Genomic DNA, 18,914 nt, shown 5'->3' on the forward strand with positions numbered 1-18,914 from the left:
ACTACCTCAACACCACATCATAAAACATAGGCCATATATGAGCCACGTTAACAAGTTAAATAACTCAATTGTTTGAAAACTAACAAATTGGACCTATTAGATCAAAATTGAAAGTGCAGGGGTGTTTTTGATGAAATTAGAAGTTCAGGGACTGAATTGATTTTGGACCTAAACCATAGGGTAGTAATTTGTATTTAGCCTTTTTTTTCTTCAGTTTTTTCCAATGTTGATCAATTTTTCAATTAAAATCAAATCAAAATAGGCGCAACTGAGAGCGAATCTAGAGATTAGAATATGATGATTCTTTCTAAAATTAGATAATCAAATCCAGTCAACTTTAGCCAAGCTCTTAGAGCAAGTCCACCTGTGGGTCATCAGGTCACCTACTATTCACTACTTTTTATGTGTATTTTCACTATCTGGGTCACGGGCACAGTGTATTTCGTGCCATGGGTCACCCTGGGTCACTTTCTGGGTCACCATGGTGACCTGCAATCTGACCTGGTAAACTAGGTCTTATTGAAAACTGTGTCCGTGACCCAGAGAGTGAAAAAAAACACTAAAAAGTAGTGAATAGTAGGTGACCTGGTGACCCAACGGGTGAACTTGCTCTTAGTTATCATCTCTGCCATCATTGCCACAAGAAGGCGAACCCAATGTAACCAACATCAAATCATCTAACTGCTCAAGTTCTTACAAATCATCAAATCTTCACCGCCAATGACACCGTTAGAAGCATCTCCATGCAATCCTCCAACCTCTTTAACACTCTCAACAACTCGATCAAGTTGCCGAAGCTCATGTAACATAATCTCTCATCAAACTCCTAAGAAAGATTTAATTGTGGTGACCGAAAAGTGAAATAAAGAGACTGACTTGATCTGAGTCGGTGACCGGGGGTGTATTGTTGAGAAGTAAAGACGATAAGTCAAAGCGAATGCCGTGGAAAATCAAAGTGATTTTGCAATCTCTCCCATATTGCGATGCGGGCCTGATTTGGATCTTGTCTGCCTCTATTGCCATCAGAATCTGGATTTGGATTTGGATTCGGAGCTGTGGTGGTGGTGGAGTGAGAGAGGAGATGGCGGTAGGAGTGAGAGAGAGAGGAGAGATCTGCATTCTAAAAAAGAAAAGACCAGAAGTACTGGTATTAATTAAGACTTTCAGGCTAGACGCCCAAGAAGTATTAAAGAAGATTAAAGAAGAAGATTAATAATTAAAAAAATAGTAAAACTGATACTTCCGGGCCAAACCGGCTTTTTACTTTTAAAAATTCAGAATCGAGACCGGCCTGTTTGTCAAATTTTTTTAACTCAGACTTGGCCATTTGTGGAATCTTTTTAAAAAAAAATCCAAACTGAACCGACCGGTTTGGGCCGGTTTTTGGGGTTTTTGGGCTTTTTTGCTCACCCTTATGCCAAAGGCTATGCAAGATGAGCAGCCAAAAAAGAAAAGAGTAGGCCTCTGGGCTCTAAAAACAAGAATCCTCCAAAGTCGAAGAAGGTGCCTGCTGATAAGGTTTTGAGTATGTTGTATTCAGGAAAGTCTTCTAGACCTACCTTAAAGGGCAAGGAAAAGGTGTACGTAGCTTTATATTTGTTGTATGCCTAGATACTATGTGTACTTTGCATAGTTAAAGGCTTACTTTAAATAAGTACATGCTCAGTTTGAATATAGTCAATCTATCCCTATGTACCACTGTGGTTTTCACCACAAATCCTTGATCTGTCCATAGCAAGGCAGCAGGAAGGTATGTAATGGCCTTCTTGACAATAGCTTTATATCAATAAAATTAGCATTTATTCTTATAAAAAAAAAATTGGTAATAGAGAGAGTTGACTCAAATATATTGAATAAGTTGATTTTTACAATTTATACATGTATCATTTGTTCTTGAGGAGTTTTTTTTTTTTTTTGAATAATTTTTTTGTTTTAAATGCTTTTTAGAAGAATATTAGCTGAACTTTATAATTCAACTGTCTTTTAATATTTTGTAATGGACAATAATAATCATACTTGGCTGCTTACCAGTAACTCTACGAGGTGACCTAATAAAAGTAAACTATTATCCATCTTTCTTCCTCCTAGAATTGAGAATCACCCCCGGTTAACTATAGCGGTGATACTTAATTTTCAGTGGATTTTTTTTTTTTTTTGAAAGAGGGCCAGTACAAATGCGCTTAAGCGTTGAACATTAGTGAAACTGCAGAATACATTGTTTGGGGGGGGGGGGAGAGAACATGAAACCTGAACACCGGATTACAATAAGTATAGGGAGAACATCTCGAGATAATAACGAGAGTCTCAACAATAATTACGTATTATAACATGCACCGATTAGCTAAGAGTACATCTCTGGCTACTCCATTTGATTTATAAAGGTGGTGACATATCGGAAAGTAAATGCTTACTCGAAGCCATAATATACTAATAAGATCAGCTTTCCCATTATGTTGCAATCGGAAAATAAATCCAGTGACACTTAGTTTCATCCTGCCACTAGGAAGTTATGACCATTTGACAACTCACCGCATAATTAGGACAGACAAGGCACACAAGGTGTGCAGTTCGGGACAGAGCCCACGTTGCCCTAATACTCGATAGGGACTTATTGCCGGCATAACGTCACATCTAACTAAAATAAAAAAAACAGCATACATAAAAATAAAAATAAAACATATTGGGCCTAAAGCAACAGCCCATGCCCACGTAACCTTTAGCCTAAGCCCTTATCGAAATTGCAATGGACAATTGGCCCCTTTTAAGTGGCTTAGCTCACTCTGTAAGCAGAAATTGCAATGTGAAAAAATTTAAAATTCAACTCGTTTTGTCATGCAAAATTACCCCATTAAGAGATATATTTGCAGGGTCACTCATGACATGCCCGCTCAGTTAAAGAGTTACTAAATTTTGTTGCTTAACCTAAATTTCATCCATAAATAAAGGGATACCACATGATGTCTTCATCTATTTTTTATCTCCGTCTTCTTTTGCGAGGGCTATTTTTATCTAACTAAAAATATACTAATCTAATTAATTAAAAAAAAAAAAAAGGACTTTTCATCCGAGGTGGTACAAAAACAAAGAAAAACAATATCAAACATCAAATGGAGGGTGAGACTAGCAACTTCTTTAAGGTATGGCGCTCTGTATTTTTCTGTCTATGTTATTGCAATGCCATTGGCAAATTAGTCCGTAAAGGTTGCATAAGACTTCTTTGTCTGCTTCCAATTGTGTGCCTCTTTCTCTATCTTCCTATCTACATTTCCTGTATGCATCTTGTAGCCATCACATCCTTTTTCATTGCTTGGCTTGCAAACTTTAAGCTGTTGCTCTTTGCTTTCGATAAAGGACCTTTATCTTCTGAACCATCCATCACTCTTGGACGTTTTGTTGTTATTGCTTGCCTTCCTATCAAGTTCCAAAAGTCCCTCCCTCCAAATCAAGTAGGCAAACCCAGAAAAATACAAAATGCAAAGAACTCATCTTCACCAAAATCACATATTGATGACCAAACTAAAGGAAACAAAATCCATCAAAAGTCCAAAGAGGGTTACATATTACATCCAAATTATGCAACTAAGGGTTTGCTTTTGGGCATTTTGGGTACGTGCCTATGATTACATTAACTACATTCATCCCAATGCCTTATTACTTCTTTATTGTTTGCACATTTATCTGCTCCTTGAACTCATCCTAGCGGTGGTTGCGTTGCATCCATGGCTCGTGCCTTGCTAGGCATAGAGATTGAGCCACAATTTAATGAGCCATACCTTTCCACCTCACTCCAAGACTTTTGGGGCAAAGCGATGGAATCTCATGGTCTCAAGTATTCTACGCCCAACAGTATACGAACCCACCCTTAACATTTCCAAACATGTCGTTGGTCGTAAGTGGGCCTCATTACCTGCCGTACTTGCAACATTTGGTGTATCGGCGTTGATGCATGAGCTCATTTTTTACCACATGGGCCGAATGCCGATAACGGGTGAAGTTACATGCTTCTTCACGCTCCACGGGATCTGCCTAGCGGTTGAGATCTTTTTCAACAAGGCACTAACAAATAGGTGGCAACTTCCGATGTTGATCTCTCGATTTATGACCATTGTATTCGTGATATCGACGTCCGTGTGGCTGTTTCTTCCGCAATTTCTTCGGATTGGAGTTGAAGTTAGGGCGTTCGAAGAGTATGCTGCATTGGGAACATTTTTTAAGAATCTCATGAACATGACTGTTTTTAGGATTAGCTAGGGGGTGATGCACAATGACTAACCTATTATTTTGGCATCAGGAAGTTGCAGTTGCACATTTCTCTTCTTATCTCTTAGAGCATCTCCAACAGTTTCTTTATAATTTCTCTATTATAGGAAAGTAAAAATTAAAATCTCCAAAAAAATTTCTGCTCCAACTCCAACAGATTCTCTATTTTACAGATTCCATAATTCTTCCCTAAAATTTTACAGATTGCTGTAAATATAGAGAATTTTGTTTTCTCTCTCATCACTATCTCTATTTTAGAGATAATTATAGGGAATCTGTTGGAGCAAAACAGCCAAATTTTTTCCTAAAATAGAGAAAAATCAAGATATGAGGAAGCTGTTGGAATTACTCTTAGGCCACTTAACCTCAACTTTTAGGAGGTATTTGATTAACCTCATTTAGAAATGAGTAGAGAAAAATGTAATTTGAATACACCAAGATGATTTGCGTATCTAATTGGGAAAAACACTCTATTTTAGTCAAGGTATATTTTTATACATTGTATTCCTAAATTGAGGGCTTGACTTTCCCTTCCTTGGTTTAAAATGTGGACTCTCTCTCTCTCTCTCTCTCGTTTGAGGCATTTGAGCAAGTTAACGTTCCTAGACATTATAGCTTTTGACATATACAGTTATACACCCTACACAGCATTTAAAAACACCAATAAATCGATAATTCTAAGTTTTATACAAGTAAAGACACTACACTAAAAAAACCTCTCATACATTCACACACAACGTATAAGTAGTTATCTTCACTTTCATGCATTTTCAATTGGTCTTTCCTGTTTTTTATATTTTTATTTTTCATAATGATGAACAAGCATTACAATAATTGCTGACCCTACTTGTTTCTCAAAACTTTTGCTGCAGTTATTTATACAAAATGAAACAATACTACTTATAATTACGTAAGTGTGATATTTTAAAGGTGAAATACTACTTATGTGATATAGTGAAACAATAATTATACAATAGAGTCTGGTATGGGAGCAATCATAATTAATTGGTATATGCAGCAAATATACGGTATTGATCAATGTACAATAGCAATCATATGGTATTATTAAATGTAGTAGCAGGTATATAGTATTGTTTCATACAATATACGTTATTTTTGGGTTCAATATGACAATATGTGCGGTATTGCTGGGTGCAGTAGCATGGCGTGGTACTTTTTGGTGAAGACGTGAAGTACTACTTGTGCCTTATCGAACTAGTGCATCCAATGGTAGTGCTCGCGGTTCAATAGCACGTATGAGGGATTACTCGATGCAGTAGCAGTGTAGCACATAGGAGTTATTTGATAAACTAGCATGTACGATGAGTTATTTAATGTAGTAGCACGTGCGAGAAATTACCCGGTGTAGTAGCACGTAGAAAGAGTTATTCCTTGCAATAGCACGTATAAAAAAACACTCGATGCATGCAGTAGCATGTACAAGATATTACTCGATGCAGTAACACGTACGAGGAGCTACTTGGTGTAGTAGCATGTATGAAGGATTATTATAATTACTTATGGTCTATGCTTTAATTATCTAATGGAGATAAATTTAAAATAATTGTAGAAGCACATCATAGGTAAAAACACAGAAAAAAAATAGAGAAGATGGTAATGACACTATGTACTGATCCTGGTATGATGCTACTGTGTTCATCTTTGTTTTGCTATCGATGTATTTGTTTGTAAATGTCCATAAAACCATTTTTCCTCCTTCAGTCCTTTGAGTTGGAGAAATGTAGTGATACAATAATACCATCAAAATCAATATTCATCTTCACGTAGCCCTTATAAATTTCACTTTCAGTTACATTAATACAAATCCAGATGGCTCAACTCCCAAATCACTCAAGGATCCCCACCCTCAATATTTGAACTTCAACTAATAAGCTTGTATTATCAAACTTGTATGAATGGGCTGCATGCATACCTATATCTATTCATCTCTTCAGGAAGGGGTGACGTGCTGACAAGGTAAAATTGGTTGCAAAAGAGCACTTGCGGAGATAGAACTTTACTGCGTGCGTGGAGGTGTAGAAGATAGTTAATGTTAGTTTTGTCGATCTTCGTTTGCAAAACAAGTTCCTTCTCTGTGTACATCAATATTGAATTGATATAACTTTTAAGACATGAGTCAAATGTGCGACGTAAAATCATATCTTTTACGGCGTGCATCAATGTGCCCTGTAAATTACGTGCGGTAAAAAACAGTTTTTTTTGTAGTGGGTTATTGTATTTTCAAATTGTTTCAATGATTTTTTTGTAGTTTGCATGTCGAGATTTAAAGCCAGAGCTGTCTCGTGATAAAGTGAGGGGAGCTTCTATTCATACCTCCAAAATTGGTATTTAGACCTCTCACTTTTTCCAAGTAATAGTTGACTTTGTCAACTCATGTCAAATTACCAATAAAGACACAAATAAGGAAAAAAAAAATCTCCTCTTATCTCTACGAACAGTAATAGTCTTCAACTTGGGAAAAATTTTCTCCTCCAATGTAAACCCTAAAATATATATCGCCAAATGTTATTTAACGTTGAAGTCAAAATTTTCTGAATTTGACTTTGTCTTCGTAAAGTGATAGACTTCCTTGCTCACATAGCTGACAATTTACAAGATCTATCACTGTGCTATAAAAAAAAATAAAAAATAAAAGAAGAGAAAATGGGAAATACAAAGACACCTTAGTTGATGGAGCCCTACTCATTCTGAATGCAATCAAATATGTGAACGAGCGGAGACAAAAAGCAGTACTCCAGCACGTTTATATGACAAACGCAGCAATGGGTAGTTGTCCACAAGATCTTCCCGCACATCATCAGTGCAGAACAATTTTCTGTGGAACTATTCTATAGATATATATGATGAAAAATTCGACCATTTGATATAAATCTATGGAGAATGCACTAGACTCATGGTTGATTATTGTAATTTCCTCCACTATCCTATACATATCTAAAACAAAAGGACCATGCATGTTCATTTCAAGCTGCTATGGAAACAAGTAGGAGAGAATCAGTTTAGGGACAATGACACCTAAATGCAATGAAAATAATATTTGGAAAACATATTTATACGAGATGATGAGCAAACATGGTATTGTTGCCTACGCTAACCAAGAGTCGACAATTCATTGAAAAAATGCTAGCACCTTTGTTACTCGTATATGGAGGATGAACTTCCACAAAAAAAAAAAAAAATTGCTGCAATTCCAAATCTTCAAAAACTGAAGGAGATCCAACTACTGATTTTTGAAAGTATGAATAGAATCTAAAAAAAGAAAAAAGGTCTTTTATTGATTTTATTGGACGATGGGCATTATAGGAAAATTAGAGAGGTGTAGATAGCAAATTGGTTATTTGTAAAAGTAAGTTAGAGGTCTATTAAGTAGGGAGGTCCAAAAATTTGGAGGTATGAATAGAAGCTCCCTAAAGTGAGGCCTAAGACAGAAAAATTAAAAAAAAAAAAAAAAAACTCTTACCCCACCTCACATTTACACATGTCAGTGAGTACCTCACATTTACACATGTCAGTGAGAATCGAAATCATGACCTTTACAATGTTGGAATTATAACTTACCAAAGAGGCTTTCTTAATTTTAATCTATTGAAAAAAAATAAAAATTGCAACATCAAGCATAAACTAAAATATAACAGACCATATAAACAAATCAAAAAGTGACAATGACGATAATAAAATGGTCTTCCCGCAATAGAAAAGTAACCCTTTTTCAAGGAGGAAGATCCCCTAGTACGAAATAAAGAGCAGCCTAGAAACCCTAGAGCTGAGCAGAGAGAGCGGCGGCGGCGGCGGCTTCAGGCCAAACTCGTCGGATCTAGCAGAGAGAGCGTCGTCTCGTCGTGGTGATTCTTCGGGGCTTAGTTGAAAAGAGAATGCACGCGCAGGTTTGTTTGTTTGGTGGCGTGTGGGAGAGGCGGCTAGTTTTTAGCGCATAGGAGGCAGATCGACGCCTCTGGTTTGGGCTCAGTGATTAGGAGCGTTTTGCTTCTGGTGACTGCAGATCCAGACGGTTGCCGGTCTTCCTGGCCGTGTGTCATCGGTGTTTCTTCCGGTAGCGTCGGGTTCAGATTGACACTTTGTCGGATTGTCGGTGTTCTATTGATTTGAGAAGAAGATCAGCCTTGGTGCTTCCTTGGTTGGTGGACGGAGACTAAGCCCAATGGTGATGATGGGTTGGAAATACTGGCCGCCGGAGACAGCGACGGTGAAGAGTCGGAAGAAGGTGCACCATCGTCCTCCTGCTAGTTTCATCTTTTCCTGGGCCTGGGATTGGGCCTTTGTTCTTGGTCTCAAGTTTGGGCTATTAGGGCTTGTCTTTTAATTTGCTAGTTGGTTTTTTAGTCTATGTTAGTGAGAGCTCATCTATGAGCCTTTGTAGAAGTATTTGGTTTCAACATACCACAATGGCGTGCTCGGCGTTTGGAGTCAGATAGAATAGATTGCCTATAAGGACGAGGTGTTTTTGTTAGCATAGACTACTCTGCGCTATCAATGTGTATACAGAGTAGTCTTCTTTGTAATATTCTAACCCATGATTCGGGGTCATATTAATGCTATGAACTCTTTATTTCAAAAAAAAAAAATGACGATAATAAAACATCAAGCTAAGAGAAGCTAGATTAATCAAGCTAAGAGAAGTTTCTCATATGAAAATCACTAATATTTGATTAAATTATTATATTTAAGCTTTTTGATCAACTGTCTATTGAAAGATCGCTAGTCCATTTAATTTTTCTTGGACGGTGATTTGATCGGCGGTGGTTGTAATTACGCGCGGAGGCATCTTGGCCGCACGGCATGGCCAGGGCTGGGTCTTTGGGCCTAAACTGGATCTGCTCTATCTTCCTTGCTTAGCCTAGATCAAATTGTAAGGAAACGGGCTTTTGGGCATAGGTCCACGGCCCATAGTCTTCATTCATTTTCTCTTACTGATTTGGGCTAATTTAGAAAATGTAACAGCTTGGCAAGCTTCTTTATATCTCTCGTGCTATCTCGTAGCATAGTTGAGTGTATTTTCAAGTATTTTTATAGCGAATTGTGAAGAGGTAGCATACTTGAAAATACACTCAGCTTTCGTCTTTCAATCATTCGTCATTTTAGATCGACTTTTGACTCTATTCTTTTTATGGGGTTGGACATTTTAGCTTTGACATCACGGGCTGGAGATGCCCTTATTTGCTAGGTTTTCATCCCCAATTAAGCTGAATAGACATGTAGACTGTTTCTTAGGGATTTTAGGCTCTTGTTTTTTTAAGTCAATGACTCAATGATGTCGTGCGAATTTACGATATTCATTCCCTTATATATATATAATTTTATTTTAAATCCTCTATGAGTATATGACAGCCAAACTATGAGTCAAAATTATAAGTGCCAACTTCTAAGAGCCTTAAACAAAAGGCTTTAAGTTCATGTTCAATTCTGATTGATCATATCATTTATCTTGCTCTAGAAAGTACCGACATAGATATAAAAACGTCGACAGTACACAACAATGTTATATGTCAAATCTCAAAAAACTAATTAAGAGATGACACATTGTCGATACTGCAAGGAAAATAATATGTAGTATTTAAAGAATTTTTTTATTTATTTTTTATTTTTTATGTTTCATCATACCACAAAATGAATTGGAATGCCAAATCTATCATACGTCAAAATGAATAAGAAAATAATTGAAAACATAAAATATTTGATTTATCTACAATATGTACGTACCAACTTGGTATCAAGTATAAATGATGAGAGAGTCTCGCGTGGGACAGTCGTATGAACACGTGGTGGGGAGGACCAATCACTGCCCAGCAGGGGGGTGTTTTGGGTATTGCACTTAAGAGAGCAGGGGCAGTTTCGGAAAAGATGGAAAATTTCATTTCTTCTGATTGGGTGGCCCTAAAGTTACGTGGTGGGAAACCCCCACCTAAGAATTTCTCATAAATGATACATGCACAAGGATTGGTTTACCATCTAGGACACTCAGCGACTGTGGCAAGACCATGTCTGAAGTAAGGGCTATACCACCAAGACAGTACCTTAGTCGGGTATCATCTGGGAGACAACAATCAGCAGGCCACACCAAGAGGGGCCCTAACCTAATATATCGTACTTAGGAAGAGATACCTTCTCCCACATTGAAGATTAGGTGTTTACCAACCACACAGGTCACTCTACAAAATGTCTCGTTAATCAACATTAATGGTAGGCAGTAACTCACTACTTATAATTACTCTAACAACATTAATACAAGAAATCTAACTCATTAATACAAAAAATCTAACTTTTAGGCATCGGAGAAGTTTAGACTAGTCCGTCTAGTCTACCTCTTCACGCTCTTGTATTACATTTAACATGTAACAGCTAGTTCATACTCTATGCACATGTTATCTAGCTCGAGGCAGATATGTACTTCTATCAATCAACCCCGTGGAATCGCGACAGAATCCTTTAGATGAAATCTTTTTAAACCTTGAATTGATAGGTCGGATAAGGACCTCACACCCAAAGAATCTATGTTCATCTTTTTTTGGATAATAAAGAATCTATGTTCTTTATTTGGTTAATTTGTTAAATTGTTGCTCTCATATTGTTGGCAAAAAAGCTTCAAAATGAAAAGAAAATTCAAAAGCCCAATAAATTAACCATGCCAAGATTGGTTTGTCACTCTGTTGTAGACTTGCAGCCAGATTATAAGAATTTAAGAAATGCCAATTTGTCTCACACTGGTATAAAATGGAGTCAAAGGTCAATAACCAACAAACTGAAGATCTGTTTCTTGCACGAAATCAAATCAAATCAAATTATCAAATGCCTATTTGAAGCCAACGGTCAATAACCCAATAAACTAGTTATAGCTTTTTGTGCTTTAGATCGAATCAAATGCCTATATTGCGCTCCAAAAGCACCAGTTGATTCTTTGTGGTTAATTAATGAGTCATCAACTCAAGTACCTTTTCATCAGTCTTCATCTTTCTTAATCTTCCCCAAAACCTTCTATTTTCTCAGATCAACAAAGAGAAATCAAGATCTGAGAAGAAATGGAAGGTGAATTTGGCAACTTCGTTGAGGTATTAACTTCAATATTTGTTTGTATATTCTATTCCTACTCCCTTGGCAAAATAGTCCCCAAAGGTAAAACCAGACTCCTTTGTGTTCTCCCAGTTGTGTGTCTCTTCTTGTACCTCCCTCTTCACCTCTCCTCTGTACATCTTGGAGGTGCTACTGCTTTTTTCATTTCATGGCTTGGCAGCTTCAAGCTTCTGCTTTTCGCCTTTGACAAAGGTCCTTTGGCTTCAGACCCATCAATCTCGATTGGACGTTTCATGGCCATTGCTTGCCTCCCAATCGAAATCCAAGAAAACCCACCTCCAAAACCTGAAAATGCCCAAATTAAAACCAACCCATCTCCACCAAAACCCCATCTGAATGGCCAAAATGGGAAAAACCAACATCCCAGAAGCACCAAATCAAGGTCCCTGAATCATGTAATCAAGGGCTTCCTTTTGGCCATTCTAATAGGGGTCCTTTATTATAGTGAGCATTTCCATCCAAAGCTCATCTTAGTCCTTCATTGTCTTTACATATATCTCCTCCTAGAGTTCCTCCTAGCAATGGTAGGAGTCCTGGCTCGAGCCCTTTTGGGATTGGAACTCAAGCCCCACTTCAACGAGCCCTACCTCTCCACATCGCTACAAGACTTCTGGGGCAGAAGATGGAACCTCATGGCCACCAGTATCCTACGCCCGGCCGTATACGAACCCGTCCTCGACTTCTCCACGCGCTTCATTGGCCGGAAATGGGCTCCACTCCCTGCTGTAATGGGAAGCTTTGTAGTGTCCGGGCTCATGCACGAGCTGATTTACTACTACCAGGGCCGCGTGAAGCCCACGTGGGAGGTTACGTGGTTCTTCGTTCTGCAGGGCTTGTGTTTGACACTGGAGATTGTTTTGAAGAAGGCGTTGAGGGGCAGGTTCCGGTGGTTGCCGACGCCGGTCTCGGTGGTGTTGACAGTTGGGTTTGTGGTTGTGACTTGCTTCTGGCTCTTCTTTCCGCAGTTTCTTCGGAGCAAGGCTGATGTTAGAATGCTCGAAGAGTATGTTGCTTTTGGTGAGTACATGAAGAATGTGGCTCGAACTTTCCAAAAATCGTTGTCTAGCTCATGATCTGTTGGTTTAGTAACACAAGTTTCTTTATTGTAAGTGACATGCTTAAAAATGTCGAACATTCCGATAATCATGGTCTATTTTGGTATTTGATTCCCATTTTATGGAGTTATAAAGCAGTGGATCGTATGTTTCGTGATGAAACCATCTTGAGGCTTTCGAATAATGGCTAATGAAAATGATTCTTATCAAAATCAACTTGGAAACAGTCATGTAATTTTGATTTTTCAAATCACTAATGTAATATCATGATCAGTGTTTTGTCCTTATTTATTATACACGGGATTACAATATTTAAATTTTAGGGTTTCATAAATCATTTTTATTGCTATTAGTGTTCCAAATATCACAATTGAAAAACAAAAATATCAGATTTAACAACTACAATGGACATGGTGGGTATTAGAAAATGTTGATATCATAAAATATTAGAGAAAACACAAAAAAAACCAAGAAAGAGAGATGATGGAGTACCAACCTCTTCACATGCAGATAGGAGAACTTTGACAGACTTTTTCAAATCTTTGATCTGGTGGCTGGAAAATTATTGGAATTCCTAGTATGTATAGTTAACACTACAAAATTCATGATTATCCATGATTTTCTAATTCCATAAGTATGAATGATATTTTGAATACCTCTGTACTTTCATTCTTTTTTTAAAGTCCTAATTGAATACTCCTAGACTTTGGTAGAATTCATAAAGTCCTTAAAAATCTTAGTTGAATATCCCTAGACTTTCATGGACTGCTAAAATTCTATATTAAATACACCTAGACTTTTAAATTCTATAAATAATACACCCTTCAAATAGATCATTTTTTGTTAAAATGACAACGGTTGTATTTTTTTTTTTTTTTTTTAAGCTACTAAATATCCACCTTTGTCAACTAGCGATTTTGTTAGCAAATACTAGGAATTCCAGTTGGGCTAAAAAACAGAAGTTATCAGCCCACTTTTTCACATTCATTCATTTGGATATGATCATTCTAGCTTCTCGAGGACTAATTTCCAGAAACTGCAAGGATTCGAGGTGACCTATATAGGACAACTTCTTATGTTGTGGCTATTAAAGGTATTTTTCTAGCTGATTGAGCAGGTCAAGTGCGCTCCGTACAATAGATAGTAGCTAGCTAACTAGTCTCATTTGAATCGGATATTTACACTGTGGGAATTGAAATGGTGAAAAAATTATCTCTTTGCAATGAACAACTATACGTCTTGAGGCTTCCCCTTTATGCTGTTTCTGATTTCAACCTGGATCAATTTAGTTTTGGTGACTCTAGAGGCTTTCGTTTGTAGTTTGTTTATTTTGTCTTCAAAAAAGCAAAAAAAAATGACATTTGCACATGGTTTTGTAGAATGACAGGCTACTGTTTTTGGTATGCATTATTAGATATGATTATAAGTATTTATACTCACATATGTGTATGTATTTTAAAATGTTCAATGGTTCAGATTTATTGTTTGAATGGGGGTAGGAGTGAAATCCTTTGATCCTCTTTTTTTTTTTAAAAAAGAAAAAAGAAAAAGATTTATTGTTTGAATGATTGATGTCAACACAACATCAGCTGATGTGGAAATTACATGACATTACATATTTCTAATCTAAAATTTAACTTTTCTTCATTGAAAGAAAAAAAAAATTATAATTTGGAAAAACAAAATCAACAAAAACTAACAGAATGAGGAGTACTGTTCTCGGTTTCAAGTTCCGACTTTAGGAGACAGCCATGGTAGTTCACATAGCCTAGTTGGTAGATAAACATTTCCTCTAAACTTGATTATACACAAAAGGGAAATTGGTCCATGCGGTACTTGACGTTTTGCTCCTTATAAATTTCGGTACCTCACATTTTGAAAATATCAATACAGTACTTGAGATTCTCAACCCGACTGAAGATAAATACCTAGAGCCGTTAGCTCCGTTACGGAAGCTAGCAGCTAGCATATTTTGATCATAAAATGACCAATTTTTTTTTTCTTTTCCTGGGTTCTTCCTTAGTTCCTTTGTTGAGGCTTTGAAATATGAGAATCTTGACAGGTGGTGGTGATTGTTATTTGACGAGGTAATTTGGGCCCCCGGCGATGCCATGGATTATACACTTCTTTCTTCCTTGCACAATCGGGTTTACTAACTTTCTCCTTGCCGCCAAAACTAAACCCAGCTCCATATTCCTCACTTCTTTCCTCAAAGCAATAAAATTAGCCTGAAGTTATTTTGAGTAATGTTTATTGCTTGATATCAATTTCCCTTTTGTGTATAATCAAGTTTAGAGGAAATGTTTATCTACCAACTAGGCTATGTGAACTACCATGGCTGTCTCCTAAAGTCGGAACTTGAAACCGAGAACAGTACTCCTCATTCTGTTAGTTTTTGTTGATTTTGTTTTTCCAAATTATAATTTTTTTTTCTTTCAATGAAGAAAAGTTAAATTTTAGATTAGAAATATGTAATGTCATGTAATTTCCACATCAGCTGATGTTTACTCACTTCCTTGCACAATTGAGTAATTGTTTATTGCTTCAGCTGAGTAGTTTAATTAGGTTAGATATTAGTGCATTAAATAGTTAATCTCATTGACTTGTTGATAATCCTACTTAATTCAATGAATGCTTGTTTTCCTTTGTCTACAATCTTGCTGCAAGTTTGTGCTTATGTATTGCATTGCATTTAAGATCGTTTTGATAGAGGAGGTTTTGCCAAGCTTTTCGTCGGATCAGTTTTGAGGACGTACATCCATTGAATGAGAGGTTTCTGTCTACTTATTGTAGTTTAAAGACCTTATTATCAAGGAATTATGTATGATTAACTCTAGACTTTTATCAAATGTAGATTCGCCCTTTGTTTGAAGAACATGGAGAAGCGGTAGAGGTTGCTCTGATCAAAGATAAGAAAATAGGACTGCAGCAAGGTATGTGACTGTGCTATCTTATTTCAGGTACTCTGAGAGGCAGATAGGAACAACTGAAAGCTCATCTTTCATCTCCGTTTGTTTTTGCAACAAGTTTCGGACTTGTTGGTTTTTGTTGCAACCTTTTTATCATGTCCTTCGTCTCAAAGACTGAGAAAGACAAGACATGTAAACCCACTAGCTAGAAACCAGTTTTGGAATAGCAGTTGGGATCTTGGAAGACACTTAGGTCCTGCCCTTGGAATAGATAGCATGATGCGCTCAAAGTGAGAGCTCAAAATTAACCCGGGTTGACAATTATTAGTATAAAGCAAGTAGGAATCGTTCTATCGGGGGATTAAGGGTGCTCTGTCAATTAAACGTTAAAGAAAGAATTATTATTCACAAGTATACGGTACTTACGAAAACAACAAAGTATAAAGGGGTTTTCAAAGATTTGTATTCTAATCTAATTAAATTAACTACAATGATCAATCAATCTATGAATTAAGATAGAGATGGGGAACGAAATGCATGTAGAGATGAACTTAACAACCATTAACACGAAAACAAGTAATCTAATCATAAACCATTGATCTAAATATGTGAATGAAAGAAATCAATCAAGAACAGAGATGAACACATATAAAGTTCTTATTACTTTCCTTAGTTAAATTAACTAGATGAACGCACCATAGTTTACTCCATTAAACATGCAATGCTAGTGAGAGATCAATTCCCTAACAAAACATATCTAATGCTTTAAACACTTAGAAAGTTTGATTGCTTTAAGCCAAGAACACAAGTTGGAATGTGATACAAGCATGCAAGACTCTGTGTTGATTTACCTAAGGAACTATAGGTTTTCCACTTATCAACTAAGACCTAGAACCCTAGCCTATCTTAATTTGCAATCAATCATGCAATTCAAATCCTAATATGGCCATCAAAGAGCACGAAAAACATGAATGGTGGGTTATTTGCACAAAATCAACAAACTAAGTTCATCACATATAGAAATCGCAATTTATGTATCTAGAAACCTAAAACGTTTTCATGCTTCATGGTTATTGGAAACTAAACATCAATACACAAACTCAATCATAACAAAGCATCGAAATTTCCATTTAAACAAAGAAAGAATTCAAATTGTTTTACAAACACAAGAAACTGAAAACAAGGAGTTTATGGTCATGGTTACACTGTTGAAGAACTTCGAAGAACGCAAGATGATCTTCAAAAGGATGGAGGATCACGGCAAGGATGTACGGAGGATGATGGAACTTGCTTCACGGCTTCAAGGCTAGAACACTGGAAGAGGCCGAAACATTCAGAGAGAGAGGGGAAGGATTTGCGATTTTAATTCTGGGTTTGATGACAATTTTCACGTCTTACATTCCCTCTATTTATAAGGGACGGCAAAGCAAGGTGTTAGGGTGTTTCTCTACTTGTTCTGCATCATCTAATCAATCAAAATATTCCATGAGAAGTAGAGAACAATCTTGAATCTTCCCATAACATCTTTGCCGAAATTCCCAATGTATTTTCCCTCAGTTTGGTTTTCATTCAACTCATATGTAATCAGGAAACCTAAATTGATAAATATTCTCTTTTATTTTATTTTTCTGATTGCACACGAAGTATATTTTCCTTAGAATTCTCCATATTTGACTCAATGCTGAAATCTTTTGGTATTGTTTAATTGCAGGGCGTAAAGGAATAATTATGAGAATAAAACTCCTTTCAGACGTCAAGAGTCTTCTAGAAGGTCACATGGATGTCACATGAATCAATCTTCGGGCCAGGCTTCTCCACTTGGAAGTTTCAAAGCCCATTCTTCATGTATGACGCCAACTTGTGTCTTCTAGAATATTCTTGTACATTCTTGAGACATCTTGAAACCACAGCATCTCCTCGCCTTCTCATGTATCCTAGTATCATCAGGACTCCTAATGCCAACAAGTTTCCTAGTCCAATTAGGACTCGTTATTTCCGAGATATTCTGGAACCTTCCACCGCTCTCCTTGTGTGACATAGATTCCTAGTCATGTTAGGTTTTCTTTTCCTGGCAGGAATGGGTTTCCTTGTCCAACTAGTACTCTGTCATTTCCACGAGCTTGACTCCTAGTTGACTCAGGATTCCTACATCAACTGGGATTCGTTTTCCTAGTAGGATTGGGAAAACATCATTTCTCCATTTCTGATCATTTTTGTGCCTCATTTCTTCCTTGCCTTCATTTTGGACTCAAAACTACCTAAAAATACAAAACTAAGTTAGAAATGATGATATTAAGAGAATAACTAAGTAAAATGTAGAGAGAATAGCATTAAAAACGTCGCATAAAATGCTCTGATAATAGCGGGGGCATTACCCAGCAAATTTGGAATGGGAGTGTCTGTTGCCAACTATAGCTTGTTTCTGTTAGGATGTTTAGGGAGTGCCTCTGTTGTACAAAAAATGACTCAGCAAATACATGGATTATTGCTTTCTCAGTTCTAGGTTGTTTTTGTTTCTCAAAATTGCATCTTGGATCTTTGATCTGGAAAGAAGGAGAAAGAAGAATAGAGGGAGAGAGAGAGAGCAAAAATATATTTAGCAAAAAAAATAATAGATTAAGACATGAAGGGATGAAAATACCCTTAAAATTTTGACAGCTGACAATCTCCATAACGGAGCTAACTGCTCTAGGTACCTATCTTCGGTCGGGTTGAGAACCTCAAGTATTGTATAAATATTTTCAAAACGTGAGGTACCGAAATTTATAAGGAGCAAAAGGTCAAATACCATATGGACCATTTTCCCTACACAAAAAGCAAATGAATCTACAAACACAAGTTATCTGAAAAAGAAAAAATTAAAACAAGCAAAAGAAAAAGATTATTCAAAAGCTTGTTGACAAAAGATTCAAAACTACTTCTACCATTCCTCCACCATCCTTTATATCTGTACACATTTCTATCTATTTTGAGTTCTTTTTAGCAGATTATTAACATAAGGACTAAATTCAGTTTAGTCGCTCGAACTTTAGGGCTAAAATCAGTTTGGTCCCTGAGTTTTTTTTTTAATCACGATGGTCCTTACACTTCCAAATCACATCAACCTAGTCCAAAATTTGACTTTGACTCGAAACATGACGTCATACGCTGATAGTGGAGGAGGTTGTCTTTTTCGACCGGATCGTCAGGATCCATCACTGTTGCTGATAGATTGTGGGTTCGTGCTGTGTGACTTTCTCGGAGGAATTGGTGATCTCCGATGCCGTTGCAGTACTGATGGTGGTGCTTGTGTCAGGCCATCAACTTTCCTAGATAAGCGATTTGGGATGATAAGCCGTATGGTAGTTAGGTGGTGCGTCATAGGCCGTGGGAGCGTAGGCCAAGATGAACTGGTTGCCATGAAGCTCCGATTATGGAATGGACTGTGCAGAACGATCCAGATCTGGGATCCGGGTGGGCTTTGCCACTGGATTCAGACATGGGATCCAAGTGGGGTTTGGGCTTGGACTGCGACCCACTATTTTTGTTGGGCTTCTTGGTATTTGCTAGAATGGCTTGGGACCCCTTTGTGTTATTGGTATTG

The 18,914-nt window shown here is 37.1% G+C and overlaps 1 protein-coding gene and 1 pseudogene across 1 annotated transcript; both read left to right on the top strand.

The window, feature by feature from the left end:
* Nucleotides 1-3,107: 3,107 nt before the first annotated feature.
* Nucleotides 3,108-4,251, top strand: LOC133716100 (acyl-CoA--sterol O-acyltransferase 1-like; annotated as a pseudogene).
* A 6,974-nt stretch (nt 4,252-11,225) lies between these two features.
* Nucleotides 11,226-12,440, top strand: LOC133716101 (acyl-CoA--sterol O-acyltransferase 1-like). Its single transcript, XM_062142838.1, has one exon. The coding sequence runs from the start codon at nt 11,316-11,318 to the stop codon at nt 12,438-12,440; it is 1,125 nt and encodes a 374-aa protein (XP_061998822.1). The 5' UTR covers nt 11,226-11,315.
* The last annotated feature ends 6,474 nt before the right edge of the window (nt 12,441-18,914 follow it).

This window comes from Rosa rugosa, chromosome 6 (assembly GCF_958449725.1).
Source record: "Rosa rugosa chromosome 6, drRosRugo1.1, whole genome shotgun sequence".
Lineage (NCBI taxonomy): Eukaryota > Viridiplantae > Streptophyta > Magnoliopsida > Rosales > Rosaceae > Rosa > Rosa rugosa.

Excerpts from the sequence above, each read along its gene's own strand:
- LOC133716101 (XM_062142838.1), top strand. The coding sequence starts at position 11,316 with ATGGAAGGTGAATTTGGCAACTTCGTTGAGGTATTAACTTCAATATTT.